Here is a 13,196-nt window from a genome sequence, read left to right on the forward strand (position 1 = left end):
TTTAGCATCAGTGTTAAGGGTCTTCTTTGTTAAGCTATCTGTGCTGCTCTCTTGGGCCATTGCCTCATTACTTGTATTATCTGGTGGAGGGACAGTTTTCTTTTGTTTTGGTGGAGTAAGGTAACTGGCAACAGGTGCAGTGTCTTGACTAACTCTTTCTGGGCCTACTTCCTGAAGAGGCACTGGAGGAGTGATATTTTTTATTTTTGCTGCGATGACAGGGAAGTGGTTCCAGTTCAATGGTCCTGGCAAAAGGTCCTGCAGGAGGGGACAACACTGACATGGCCTGCTGTATGGACAAACCATCAGGGCGTGTGTCCTCGTGTTCAGCAGGTGGTGAAGAAGATAACACCCCTGGACTGTGAAACAGAGATATCAATGTTAGCCATCTGGCATGGCTACAATAGCAATTCAATAAATTCCCCAAAATGCAGACGACCACCCAATTCTCAACAATGTCACAGACAAAAGACAACGGTCAACAGTAAACATCAACACGGCAAGCTCACTATCAGGTAACGTCCAGTTACATTACATTTCATTGGATTCAGTTCACATGCTCATTCAGCACCAACAATTCAACTTTCTCCTCATACATTCCCTGAACAACATTTCATTGGATTCAGTTCACATGCTCGTTAAGCACTAACATCCAACAATTCAACTTTCTCCTCAGGCATGGTAGTAGACTTTACGCACAAAGATATAAAAAACACAAGTTCATGACAAATAACTTTACGAGAAATCTTTACAAGATCACTCAGCATAAAGAAAATACTGTACCACTCCAAATGTCTGACGACACAAAGCCAGTCAAAACTTGACAGAGCTCCATTCCTATGGCATGAATAAAATCTTCCTCATTAAACCATGCAGGAAAGTAGTGCAGAGAGCGACAGGAGCTCAGGCACTTACCCCCCATCTACTGTATGTAAAACACTGCTAGCCACACTGTGCCCATATCCTCTTGCCCATCTCAAACTCCAACTCATCTGAATTGCTGTCAGGGAGGAACACTGGATCGTCTCCTTACAGGCTTTAGCCCCATTAACGATGGTAGTGTCTTCGTCTTTATTTTCTTCCAAGCACTCTTCATAAGCTATTTCCTCCAGCTCTGCTTCTCTCGGCGGTGGGAAATCGTCTGTACAGCCTTTTAATCCTTTTTGTATTCTAGAGGTGGTAACACATCACTCTCTGGTTTACCCACAGTCTTCTCTTTCAGGGGTTCTGTGATCTCCGTCAGTGGTCTGTGATCTCCTTCAGTGGTTTTGTGATTTTATTCAGTGGTTCTGTGTTCTCCTTCAATGGTTCTGTGATCTCCCCCACTGGTCCTGTGACCTTTAGTGGTTATGTGATCTCTATTAGTGGTTCTGTGATCTCTTTCAGTTGTTCTGTGATCTCATTCGGTTGTTCTGTGATCTCATTCAGTTGTTCTGTGATCTCTTTCAGTGGTTTGGCAGTCTCTTTGTGTGGTTTGATGATCTCTTTCCTAGGTTTGGTAGTGTCTTTATGTAGTTTGGTGGTCTCCTTCAGTGGTTCGGCCTCTTGCTCAATTTTGTTGGTTGTTTCCTTTAACCATCTCTTGCGCCACAGTAGCTAAACGCAAAGTCTCCACTAAGCTTATCCTTATCCACTAAGCTACTTTGCAACTAAACTCAGCAAAAAAAGCAACGTCCCTTTTTCAGGGCCCTGTCTTTCAAAGATAATTCGTAAATATCCAAATAACTTCACAGATCTTCATTGTAAACGGTTTAAACACTGTTCTCATGCTTGTTCAATGAACCATAAACAATTCATGAACATGCACCTGTGGAACAGTCGCTAAGACACTAACAGCTTACAGACGGTAGGCAATTAAGGTCACAGTTATTAAAACTTAGGACACTAAAGAGGTCTTTCTACTGACTCTGAAAAACACCAAAAGAAAGATGCCCAGGGTCCCTGCTCATCTGCGTGACGTGCCTTAGGCATTCTGCAAGGAGGCATGAGGACTGCAGATGTGGCCAGGGCAATAAATTGCCAAGTCCATACTGTGAAACGCTTAACACAGCGCTACAGGAAGACAGGACAGACAGCTGATCGTCCTCGCAGTGGCAGACCACATGTAACAACACCTGCACAGAATCGGTACATCCGAACATCACACCTGCGAGACAGGTACAGGATGACAACAACAACTGCCCGAGTTACACCAGGAACGCACAGACTGTCCGCAATAGGCTGAGAGAGGCTGGACTGAGGGATTGTAGGCCTGTTGTAAGGCAGGTCCTCACCAGACATCACCGGTAACAACGTTGCCTATGGGCACAAACCCACCGTCACTGGACCAGACAGGACTGGCAAAAAGTGCTCTTCACTGACGAGTCACGGTTTTGTCTCACCGGGGGTGATGGTCGGATTCGCGTTTATCGTCGAAGGAATGAGCGCTACACCGAGGCCTGTACTCTAGAGCGGGATCGATTTGGAGGAGGAGGGTCCTTCATGGTCTGGGGCGGTGTGTCACAGCATCATTGGACTGAGCTTGTTGTCATTGAGGTAATCTCAACGTTGTGCGTCACAGGGAAGACATCCTCCTCCCTCTTGTACCCTTCCAGCAGGCTCATCCTGACATGACCCTCCAGCATGACAATGCCACCAGGCATACTGCTCGTTCTACGCGTGATTTCCTGCAAGACAGGAATGTCAGTGTTCTGCCATGGCCAGCGAAGACTCCGGATCTCAGTCCCATTGAGAACGTCTGGGACCTGTTGGATCGGAGGGTGAGGGCTAGGGCCATTCCCGCCTGAAATGTCCGGGAACTTGCAGGTGCCTTGGTGGAAGAGTGGGGTAACAGCTCACAGCAAGAACTGGCAAATCTGGTACAGTCCATGAGGAGGAGATGCACTGCAGTACTTAATACAGCTGGTGGCCACACCAGATACTGACTGTTAATTTTGATTTTGACCCCCCCTTTGTTCAGGGACACATTATTCAATTTCTGTTAGTCACATGTCTGTGGAACTTGTTCAGTTAATGTCTCAGTTGTTGAATCTTGTTATGTTCATACAAATATTTCCACATGTTAAGTTTGATGAAAATAAAACGCAGTTGACAGTGAGAGAACGTTTATTTTTTTGCTGAGTTTACTTACCATTAGCTAAATCTTCCCCCTAACCCTAACCTTAACCGTTTTATCAAACCTGTCCCCTAACCTTAACCCTTTAACTTAACTCCTAACCCTAACCTTAACCCCTGGCCTAGCTTACGCTAGCCAGCTAGCTAACATTAGCGTTAGCCACTTAGCCACTGCGAGCTAACATTAGGCACAACAAATTGGAATTTCATAACATATCATACGTGTTGCAAATTCGTAAAATTATGTACGAATTACAATTCGTAACAAATGATATGAATTGCAATTTGTAACAAATAATACAAATTGCAATTCATAACAAATAATACAAATTGTAATTCATAGCATACGAAATGGATGATGGATATCCACAAATTAAAACATACCATACGAAACTACTAAATGGCGGCTCTCTGATTTACGTACAGAATAATACGAAATGCTCTGAGACCACGTTGTCATTAGACATTGGTCCAGATGGCTGAAGTATGGAAGTCAAGGTCTCATAACTAGAGAATGGGGATATTTGAACTATGTTTTTAGGTTACATTTACAGCAGGCATGGAAGATGCAGACTTTAAGACACATTTCAAGGTGACATAGTTGGACACCTACTACTTGTTCATATTTCCATCCAATCTTTATACACATAGATCTGAAATCTGTAAAAATGGTATAAACAAACTTTTTGTCATTCAAGCTTTGGATCTTATTGCTAACATGCTTTTACAAGCAAGGGTACTAAATGTCCCTAAAATGTCTGTGGCCATGCTGATCAAAGCTGACAAAGCTGAGTAAGCCTCGGTTGCCTCTCAGAGTTACCCTCTGTACAGGCGGTAGGTAGCCTAGTGGTTAAGAGCGTTGGGCCAGTAACCTAAAGGTCGCTGGTTTGTGTCCCCGAACCGACTAGGTGAACAATCTGCTGATGTGCCCCTGGAGCAAGGCACTTAACTCTAATTGCTCCTGGTAGTCGCTCTTGATAAGAGCATCTGCTAAATGACTAAAATGAACAGGGCACCCACTAATGCTCTCATGAAGACATCAACATCAAGACCCTCCTCCTGTACAGCTACAGCAGCCTGTCCAAAACCTGCTCATCTTCCAACACCTCCAATGTTCTCTCAGCGCTCTTCTTCGACACTGGATCTACCTGCTGCTCATTGTTGGGATGTCCAGGGCAGAACATGGAAGAACCTGACTGACTTGCACCTTCCTCACACTCAGTGTGGACAACAGCACATTTTTCCAGATACAATCTATTTTTCTTAGAATGGTGAATTGGGCCTCCTCAGTCAATGGTGTGTCAAAGGGTCCTGAACTGTCACAGTGAAAGTAAATGTATGTTTCTCTATTTTACTCAGAGGGAGATGGGAGGAAAATGTCCTATAGGTACTCAGTAATGTAGATCTCTGTTACAGACACCTGTCTAGATGGGCTGCCACGGATACAGATATGAAATGACACACTTGATTGGACACTAATCTGAAACCAACAGAAGGACTGGAATCCATAGAGTCATGATCCATAGGTAATGACTTCTAATATGGGGAAAATGACTAGTCTCCAGAAAAGTTATGGCCTAAACGCAGTGTTATTGGCACTTGTTGGTGAGCATTAAAACATTTTTAAAATGTCAACACCACCACAATTATGTATGTCTAGTGTAAATGTGCCTCACAGACACTTTATGCCATGCTGTGATGTGTTCAACCCCCAGTAACTTACCCTGTTTGCAAGGTATTCTTTGTTGGCTCCAATGTGCTCATGCCTACTCCCTCTGTCCCCTTCTCCTTAGTTTCCTCCTCTAAAGTAGCCCGCAGAGGCCTTTCTGCCTCAGTTACAGCCTCCCTACTGGGAGGACGCTTCATATCGCACGGCCCCTCTTTCTTCTTAACATCTGACTCTGCAGCTGGAGAAATGTCTCCTTCCACTGACACAGGCGTGTCTAACAGCAATGTGCGCTCCATGGTGAAGCTACCGACAGCCTTCGCAGGGAGATCCAGGAGGGGTGTAGTCAATATTGACGGTACACTATCTTTACCATTTTCCTCTTCAATCATCTGTTTTCTAAGTGATTCAGAAGACTGGGTCACTGTGGGCTCTGGGGTAGCAGAAGACTGGGTAGTGGGATCTGGGGTAGCAGAAGACTGGGCAGTGGGCTCTGGGGTAGCAGAAGACTGGGTAGTGGGCTCTGGGGTAGCAGAAGACTGGGCAGTGGGCTCTGGGGTAGCAGAAGACTGGGTAGTGGGCTCTGGAGTAGCATATGACTGGGTAGTGGGCCCTGGGGTAGCAGAAGACTGGGTAGTGGGCTCTGGGGTAGCTGTAGACTGGGTAGTGGGCTCTGGGGTAGCAGAAGACTGGGCAGTGGGCTCTGGGGTAGCAGAAGACTGGGTAGTGGGCTCTGGGGTAGCAGAAGACTGGGCAGTGGGCTCTGGGGTAGCAGAAGACTGGGTAGTGGGCTCTGGGGTAGCAGAAGACCGGGTAGTGGGCTCTGGGGTAGCAGAAGACTGGGCAGTGGGCTCTGGGGTAGCAGAAGACTGGGTAGTGGGCTCTGGGGTAGCAGAAGACTGGGCAGTGGGCTCTGGGGTAGCAGAAGACTGGGTAGTGGGCTCTGGAGTAGCATATGACTGGGTAGTGGGCCCTGGGGTAGCAGAAGACTGGGTAGTGGGCTCTGGGGTAGCTGTAGACTGGGTAGTGGGCTCTGGGGTAGCAGAAGACTGGGCAGTGGGCTCTGGGGTAGCAGAAGACTGGGTAGTGGGCTCTGGGGTAGCAGAAGACTGGGCAGTGGGCTCTGGGGTAGCAGAAGACTGGGTAGTGGGCTCTGGGGTAGCAGACGACTGGGCAGTGGGCTCTGGGGTAGCAGAAGACTGAGTAGTGGGCTCTGGGGTAGCAGAAGACTGGGTAGTGGGCTCTGGGGTAGCAGAAGACTGGGTCACTGTGGGCTCTGGGGTAGCAGAAGACTGGGTAGTGGGCTCTGGGGTAGCAGAAGACTGGGCAGTGGGCTCTGGGGTAGCAGAAGACTGGGTAGTGGGCTCTGGGGTAGCAGAAGACTGGGCAGTGGGCTCTGGGGTAGCAGAAGACTGGGTAGTGGGCTCTGGGGTAGCAGAAGACTGGGTAGTGGGCTCTGGGGTAGCAGAAGACTGGGTCACTGTGGGCTCTGGGGTAGCAGAAGACTGGGTAGTGGGCTCTGGGGTAGCAGAAGACTGGGCAGTGGGCTCTGGGGTAGCAGAAGACTGGGCAGTGGTCTCTGGGGTAGCAGAAGACTGGGCAGTGGGCTCTGGGGTAGCAGAAGACTGGGTAGTGGGCTCTGGGGTAGCAGAAGACTGGGCAGTGGGCTCTGGGGTAGCAGAAGACTGGGCAGTGGGCTCTGGGGTAGCAGAAGACTGGGCAGTGGGCTTTGGGGTAGCAGAAGACTGGGCAGTGGGCTCTGGGGAAGCTGAAGACTGTGTAGTGGGCTCTGGGGAAGCTGAAGACTGTGTAGTGGGCTCTGGGGAAGCTGGCATCTGGAGCAGCTCTGATTCATCTGAGATGATTTGCTTGTGACCCTCAACTCTGATAATAGCAGCTTCTGGTTTAACATCGTTGTCTGAGCTGAGAGGGCAAACATATGTGAAGGACATCAGTATTATGACACAGTGAATACTTACAGATCAGACACTCAAAATAACTGTAGGACAGGGCCAGGCATTGTCTTACATTTGAACTATTGCCAAGGATTACCACCAGACCATAATTCACACATATATGGTAAACTTGAACTGGGGTATCCCTGAAGTCATCAATTACTCTCAGTGTTATAGAGATGCCTCCCTTCCTTCCACACTTACCCTGTCTCCAGTGATTCTACATCTGGCACTAACATGTTCTCATCTACTTCCCCCTGTTCCTCCCTGAGGACTTCATCTTTGATCATCACTTCTCCAGAGTCCTGCTCTGGTTCCTGATCATTAGCTTTCTCCTCCAGGGCCTTCCAGAGTGGAACCTCTGGCTGCTCCAGGGCCACTGTTGGAGGCTGAGGCTGTGGGTCTGTCTTCTCTGGCAGTTCTACATTCTCCATTGCATCCTCAGCTATGGTGTATAATGTGAATCTCAATTGGATCATAGGTTCAAGGACTTCATATTGCGGGGGATCAGACATTTTGGGTGTCTCTAGGCTTACTGGAGTAGCATCCATGGTTTTACCCATAGAAATGGAATAACTACTGTTTGATAGTACATCTACTTCTATGGTTTTATCTACACTGACACTGCCTGATAAGGGAATTGTTTCTGCTTTTGATGACACATGGTCAGAAGAACTGAAAGAGAGACCGAAGGTGACATGGAACAGGACATGGAGTGTGACAGAGGAAATGAGAGTTAGACAATAGAAAGGTTGACAAGGTTAAAGGACATTTCGTAGAGAGGAAAATGCTAATAAGATGTGCTCTCACTTACCGCTCTTTCAGAACACAGTTAGCATCTCTTCTGTGTTCTTCCAAAACGCCTGCCTCCTCTTTCGCTGCGTTCCATTCAGAACTATGTGACTCCTCTACACTCTTGTTCACTTGAACTTCTAGAGTGGCTGATTTGTGCTCATCAGCTTGTGATAATGAGGCCTTCTCATCCCGGGGTTGATGGTCCATATGTTTCTTATCATTCTCTTTGGAGCCCATAACCTCCTCAGTCCATGACGGCCTTTTCGCTTTGATTGGCATTTTCATTTCCTTGTCTTTGCTGGGAGGACCTGCCTTCAGGGCAGCCATGCTTTTCATCATTTCCTTGTCTTTGCTGGGAGGACCTGCCTTCAGAGCAGCCATGTTTTTCATAATTTCCTTGTCTTTGCTGGGAGGACCTGCCTTCAGGGCAGCCATGCTTTTCATAATTTCCTTGTCTTTGCTGGGAGGAACTGCCTTCAGAGCAGCCATGCTTTTCAAATTTTCCTTGTCTTCATCTGACCTGTTGAGGTCATATAAACAAGGTGAATGAGGCACTGGGCTCTGTTTCCCGTGCTTCTTATCAACGGGCTGCTCTAGGCCTTTGGCGTGCTTCTCAGCTGCATCTCCACACGTGATGTTTCCAATCTCTGGAAGTGTCTTTGTGTCAACTGGGCCGTGCTCTACGTGGAGCTCCATTGATGTTGGCACTCCAGTTGACTCTGGATCAGCTGTCCGTTCAACACTGTGGAAAGGGACATTGATGTTAAGGGTCTGAGCATCAATGGAGATATTATTCTCAGAAGTGCGCGCGTGTGTGCGTGCATGCGCGTCCGTGTATGTGTGTGTGTATGTATATATGTGCACGTGTGTGAGTACACTTGCAATGGCAAACATATTTTTTGTGTTAAGGATGTAAGGATGACATGTTATTATACATCATCACATGAGGATGAGGAAAAAGGATGAAACTGCAGCACAGTGTTAGTGTGTGCTTGTCTACGGAATGTCACACTTACCCTCCATCCTGATGATCCATTCCAGTCATCAAGGGGCTGAATGGTGACCTCTTTACTACGCCCACTTTTGATGTTTCTTCATCTGCATTGTCCTCCAAAAATAAGTTACCGGCCATGACTGACGGATCAGGCGTCTCTATGATTATGTCATCAAGGTCGAGCTCAGCCAATGGCGGCTTGTCTGCACTAAAAGGTTTTTCACCCGGGGTTGAGGCAGAGTTGTCCTCTGGTTTGGCAGGTTGAGAAGGCACTTCTTTGGTCTCATTGGATTCCTGTTTAAAGTCAGGCTTCTTTTCAGCCAATGGCATGTTATCAGCACTAAAAGCTCCCAGGTTGTTGGTAGAAGGCTCTTTAGGGGTAGTGCTCTCTGGTGCTTCTGTCTCTGGGCTAGAGAAAGGCCATGGAGGAGGGAGTGCTGGAATAAGCTCTGCTGAGACTTCTGTGTGAATAGGGCCAGGAACACCAGTTGCTAGGTCGCCATCTTGCCCAGAACTGAGGAACAAAGATACTTGGTGTCAGAGCTCAGACGTTGAGCGCAGGGAGGTTGCGGGGAACACAGCAGGCAGGTCACACACATTGGCAGGGTCATGAACCAGTAGTGTTAGGGAGGGTTGTGCTTTATAGAAGGTGAAATGAAAGTAGGTGTAACAAGACAAAGGGGAGGGGGTGAGTAATATGTTGCCACTCTTTACCAATCCTCCCTGTTTGAGGCCATACATAGGCCTATTTCTGCCCTTTATGAATCAACAGGGATCCATCAAGCAGGAGGTCAGATTACAGCGTGTCTCTGCACTATTGCTGTAAAGCTGAAATCATGGCAATGGTTCCTTTTACTCCATAAAACCTTTGTATCCATTGGCATCCATTTTATGGTTAGGCAAAAAATTATAGCAATCAATAGAGACGAAAAAGGCAATTTTTACACCAACAAATAACTTTCAATTCATTATTATTTTTCAAATAATCTTTCTCTAAAACGTTTGGATATTGTCCCATACAATAATCTGTACTCTTACTTTTTGTTAATTTTGCCGACACCGCTGCAGATCCCCAGTGACCCCACTAGACCCCGACTTTGAATACCACATCACACAGCAACAAGACAGCAACAACTCCATTTAAAAAGCTGTGAAGTGGCTGTACGTACGGTGTACCATCACTAGGAACTCACCCTTTAATAGTACTGGCATCTTTCAACCCCACAGCTTTCTCAGCAGAGGCTTGTTGGTTCGTGATCCTGATGGCGCCAACAGTCCTGGGGGAGTGAGGAGACTCGTCCCCTCTCAGAGCCAGGGGAACGGTCTCACTGGACACAGACGCCGTCTGCTGCTCTGACAGTTTCGGACCTAGAGCAATCAGGGAGTAAAACATATAGATTATGCTATAATTAAGCAATAAGACCCGGGGGGGTGTGATCAGGGGTTAGTACAGTTTGCACATTAGACTGATAGTATAAATATAGTGAGAACATGGCAGAATGTCTCACCAAGAGTAGGACTGTGGTAGTCCTCTTCTGTGAGAGTCTTCAACTCCCTCTGTATCTCTGTAAAACACGCACACATACACACATCATGTCATGGGGATAACGTATAATATTATGTTATTTCAGTGTGTACAATTACGGCACTCAACAGTGCACAACATGATTTATACAGTATGTAAGTGTTGTTAGAACTGATATTTTACGGGCAGCAGTAACAGAACGTTCTACTCCATTACATATGCAGCAGAATGTGTCATTCTGTCTACAGACAACAGGTACTTTGTGCAGGATATATTCTTAGCTAAGTACACCACTTCATTGGTACTGTGCCTTCAGCACTGCTCACAGGCATTGAAATGAATTGAGTTAAAGCTACATTTGGCCGTGGAATACTGTGGTTGTCTCAGTGCTTTGCCAACAGGTAGTGTCGGGCAAGGGACAAACTGTCCAGAATGGTTTTATTGATGAAACTAGGCTGACGTCTTGGAGCTAGTTGCCCTCCCATGTCCTAATGGTTTTCATGCTGTGAGACCTGTTAGTTCAGTACCTGACTGGGAGGCAGTGAGAACAGCTGAGGCAGGGACAGTAGCAGGAAGCAGAGGGACAGGCTTGGGTAGAGGGTGAGAGAGAGGGGCAACAACTAGGGCAAGTTTATGGTGGGTGTTAGGGTGAGGAGTTGGAGGGTTGTGAGAGAAAAGACATTTGACAGGAGGTGAGGACTTAGGGAAGGGGATGGAAAGGGGAGGAGAGTGAGGGTTACACAGGGCATCCAGGTCTAGGCTAGTCAACAGGGGTACAGGGGGGACAGGGGCCATGGCATCTCTGGGAGAGGGACAGAAATAGGAGGGGGACAGGCCAGAGGGGCCTGACACAGGCCTTGGCCTCCCCCACTCCCTCTGCCGGACTGAGAGAAGAGAGGTGATGAAGGGGATCGACAGAGAGAGAGTAGGGGTGGGATGAGAGAGAGAGAGAGAGAGAGAGAGAGAGAGCGAGAGAGAGAGAGAGCGAGAGCGAGAGAGAGAGAGAGAGAGGGAGCGAGAAAGAGGGAGCGAGAAAGAGGGAGAGCGAGAAAGAGGGAGAGCGAGAGAGAGAAAGAGAAACAGAATTGTAAGTCAAAGATTGTAGGTAAACAAAGGAAGGGAGAAGAGAAAAATGATATAATTAGTTCAGCAACCAGAATTAAGAGTGAAGACATAGCAGCAAGTCAGCTTGTCTCACGCTCCAATATAATACAACCGAAGAGAAACAAGCTACACAAGCTACAGTATAACTACAGAAGTAACACAAAGTTATCAGCTTTGGCTACCTGGCTCAGGGTTTGGGAGCTGGGGTTTCGGGAGCGGTGGGTCTGGCTGGGATAGGGCAGTAAAAGGGTTTTTATCTTGAGGAGAAGCAGCAGCGGAAAAGATAGAGGGGGAGGAGGGACGCTGATAAGTTGATACAATCTGAGGTCTGAAGACATTTGAGCGATCTGCTGTAGAGGAAGAGGGGGGTGGGGGGGTGGGCATCAGTCATAAAGGACAGGAGAGGACTGAAATATGATAGTGTAAGAAAAAGTACAGCATGAGACACTCAAACCTCTATGAGTCAAACTTAAAGACATATAATGGCTAATGTGATAAAGTAGGTGGCCTTTGACCTATGAACTGCCATGTGTCTGGTACCTCTCTGTGGGTCGGAGGGGGGTTGAGAGATGGTAACACCCCGAGGCTTCAAGTCCACTGCAGGGCCACTCAGAGCCCCTGGGAGACTACTGAGAAAAGACCCAGGTACTAGCAGCAACAAGGAAAGGAAAGGGAAAAGAGGGAAGATAAATAGCAGAAACCAATGAGTGAGAGCGATGACCTGGTGGAAAGAGGGAAGAGAAATAGCAGAAACCAATGAGTGAGAGCGATGACCTGCTGGAAAGAGGGAAGATAAATAGCAGAAACCAATGAGTGAGAGCGATGACCTAGTCGAAAGAAGGAAGATAAATAGCAGAAACCAATGAGTGAGAGCGATGACCTGGTGGAAAGAGGGATGCCTTAAAACGTGCACTGATGTTACTTTTACTTTTTCTAAACCACAATTTCCTGTTAATACTGCAGAGAACATTTCTGTTATCTTACAGTAACACTGGAAGTCTTAAACGAAAGCAAACAGGTTCAAAAGTGCCCCTGGTTGATGCTACTAATCATTTCCATGTTGCTCAAAATCACTCTCATTAGACAGGCCAGACAAACCTACAGCATGCTCTTGCTGGGTGATACTTATGTTGAAAATAATTCAAAGCAATTCATAGGTAAATCAGGGAGTACCATCATGCAGATTGAGAAAGAAGTGAAGCTTCAGTAATCACTTGTTAAGGCAGCATCATTCAGTCTATCTGCCTGGCTGGAGGTACCTGAGCCGCAGCTGGGACGGAAGATTTTGAGCAGTGGTTGATAGTGGGTAAAGACTGGCACTGAGGGAACTGGGGCTCCTAGGGACACTAATGGCACAGAGGCTGATAGAACTGATGGAACTGGTGGAACTGATGGAACTGGTAGAACTGGTAGAACTGGTGGAACTGAGGGAACTGATGGAACTGGTGGAACTGAGGGAACTGAGGGAACTGATGGAACTGAGGGAACTGATGGAACTGGTGGAACTGAGGGAACTGATGGAACTGATGGAACTGGCTCAACTGATGGAACTAATGGAACTGGGGGAACTGGTGGAACTGAGGGAACTGAGGGAACTGATGGAACTGGTGGAACTGAGGGAACTGATGGAACTGAGGGAACTGATGGAACTGTTGGAACTGAGGGAACTGATGGAACTGGCTCAACTGATGGAACTAATGGAACTGGGGGAACTGGTGGAACTAAGGGAACTGAAGGAACTGATGGAACTGGTGGAACTGAGGGAACTGATGGAACTGAGGGAACTGATGGAACTGGTGGAACTGAGGGAACTGAGGGAACTGGTGGAACTGAGGGAACTGATGGAACTGGCTCGACTGATGGAACTAATTGAACTGGGGGAACTGGTGGAACTGGGGGAACTGGTGGAACTGATGGAACTGGTGGAACTAATGGAACTGGGGGAACTGTTGGAACTGATGGAACTGGGGGAACTAATGGAACTGGTGGAACTGGGGGAACTAATGGAACTGGTGGAACTGGTGGAACTGATGGAATTGATGG

The 13,196-nt window shown here is 47.4% G+C and overlaps 1 protein-coding gene across 4 annotated transcripts in view; it reads right to left on the reverse strand.

The window, feature by feature from the left end:
• LOC110510144 (EH domain binding protein 1-like 1b) overlaps positions 1-13,196 on the reverse strand; it is a 37,125-nt gene that overhangs the window by 7,894 nt on the left and 16,035 nt on the right. The window contains exons 7-12 of one of the 4 annotated variants that reach the window (XM_090226555.1): positions 10,033-10,089; positions 9,718-9,892; positions 8,547-9,038; positions 7,550-8,272; positions 4,838-6,703; positions 96-359 (exon numbers count right to left, since the gene is read on the reverse strand). In XM_090226555.1, coding sequence (XP_090082681.1) covers positions 149-359; positions 4,838-6,703; positions 7,550-8,272; positions 8,547-9,038; positions 9,718-9,892; positions 10,033-10,089 — 3,524 coding nt within the window. In that variant the 3' untranslated portion in view covers positions 96-148. Of the gene's footprint in view, positions 1-95; positions 360-4,837; positions 6,704-7,549; positions 8,273-8,546; positions 9,039-9,717; positions 9,893-10,032; positions 10,090-13,196 lie in introns of those variants that run through there. The other 3 variants (XM_036968043.2, XM_090226556.1, XM_090226557.1) reach the window with 3 other exon arrangements.

The sequence above is a fragment of the Oncorhynchus mykiss genome, chromosome 29, assembly GCF_057628025.1.
Source record: "Oncorhynchus mykiss isolate SJ-2025 chromosome 29, ASM5762802v1, whole genome shotgun sequence".
In the NCBI taxonomy this organism is placed as follows: Eukaryota; Metazoa; Chordata; class Actinopteri; order Salmoniformes; family Salmonidae; genus Oncorhynchus; species Oncorhynchus mykiss.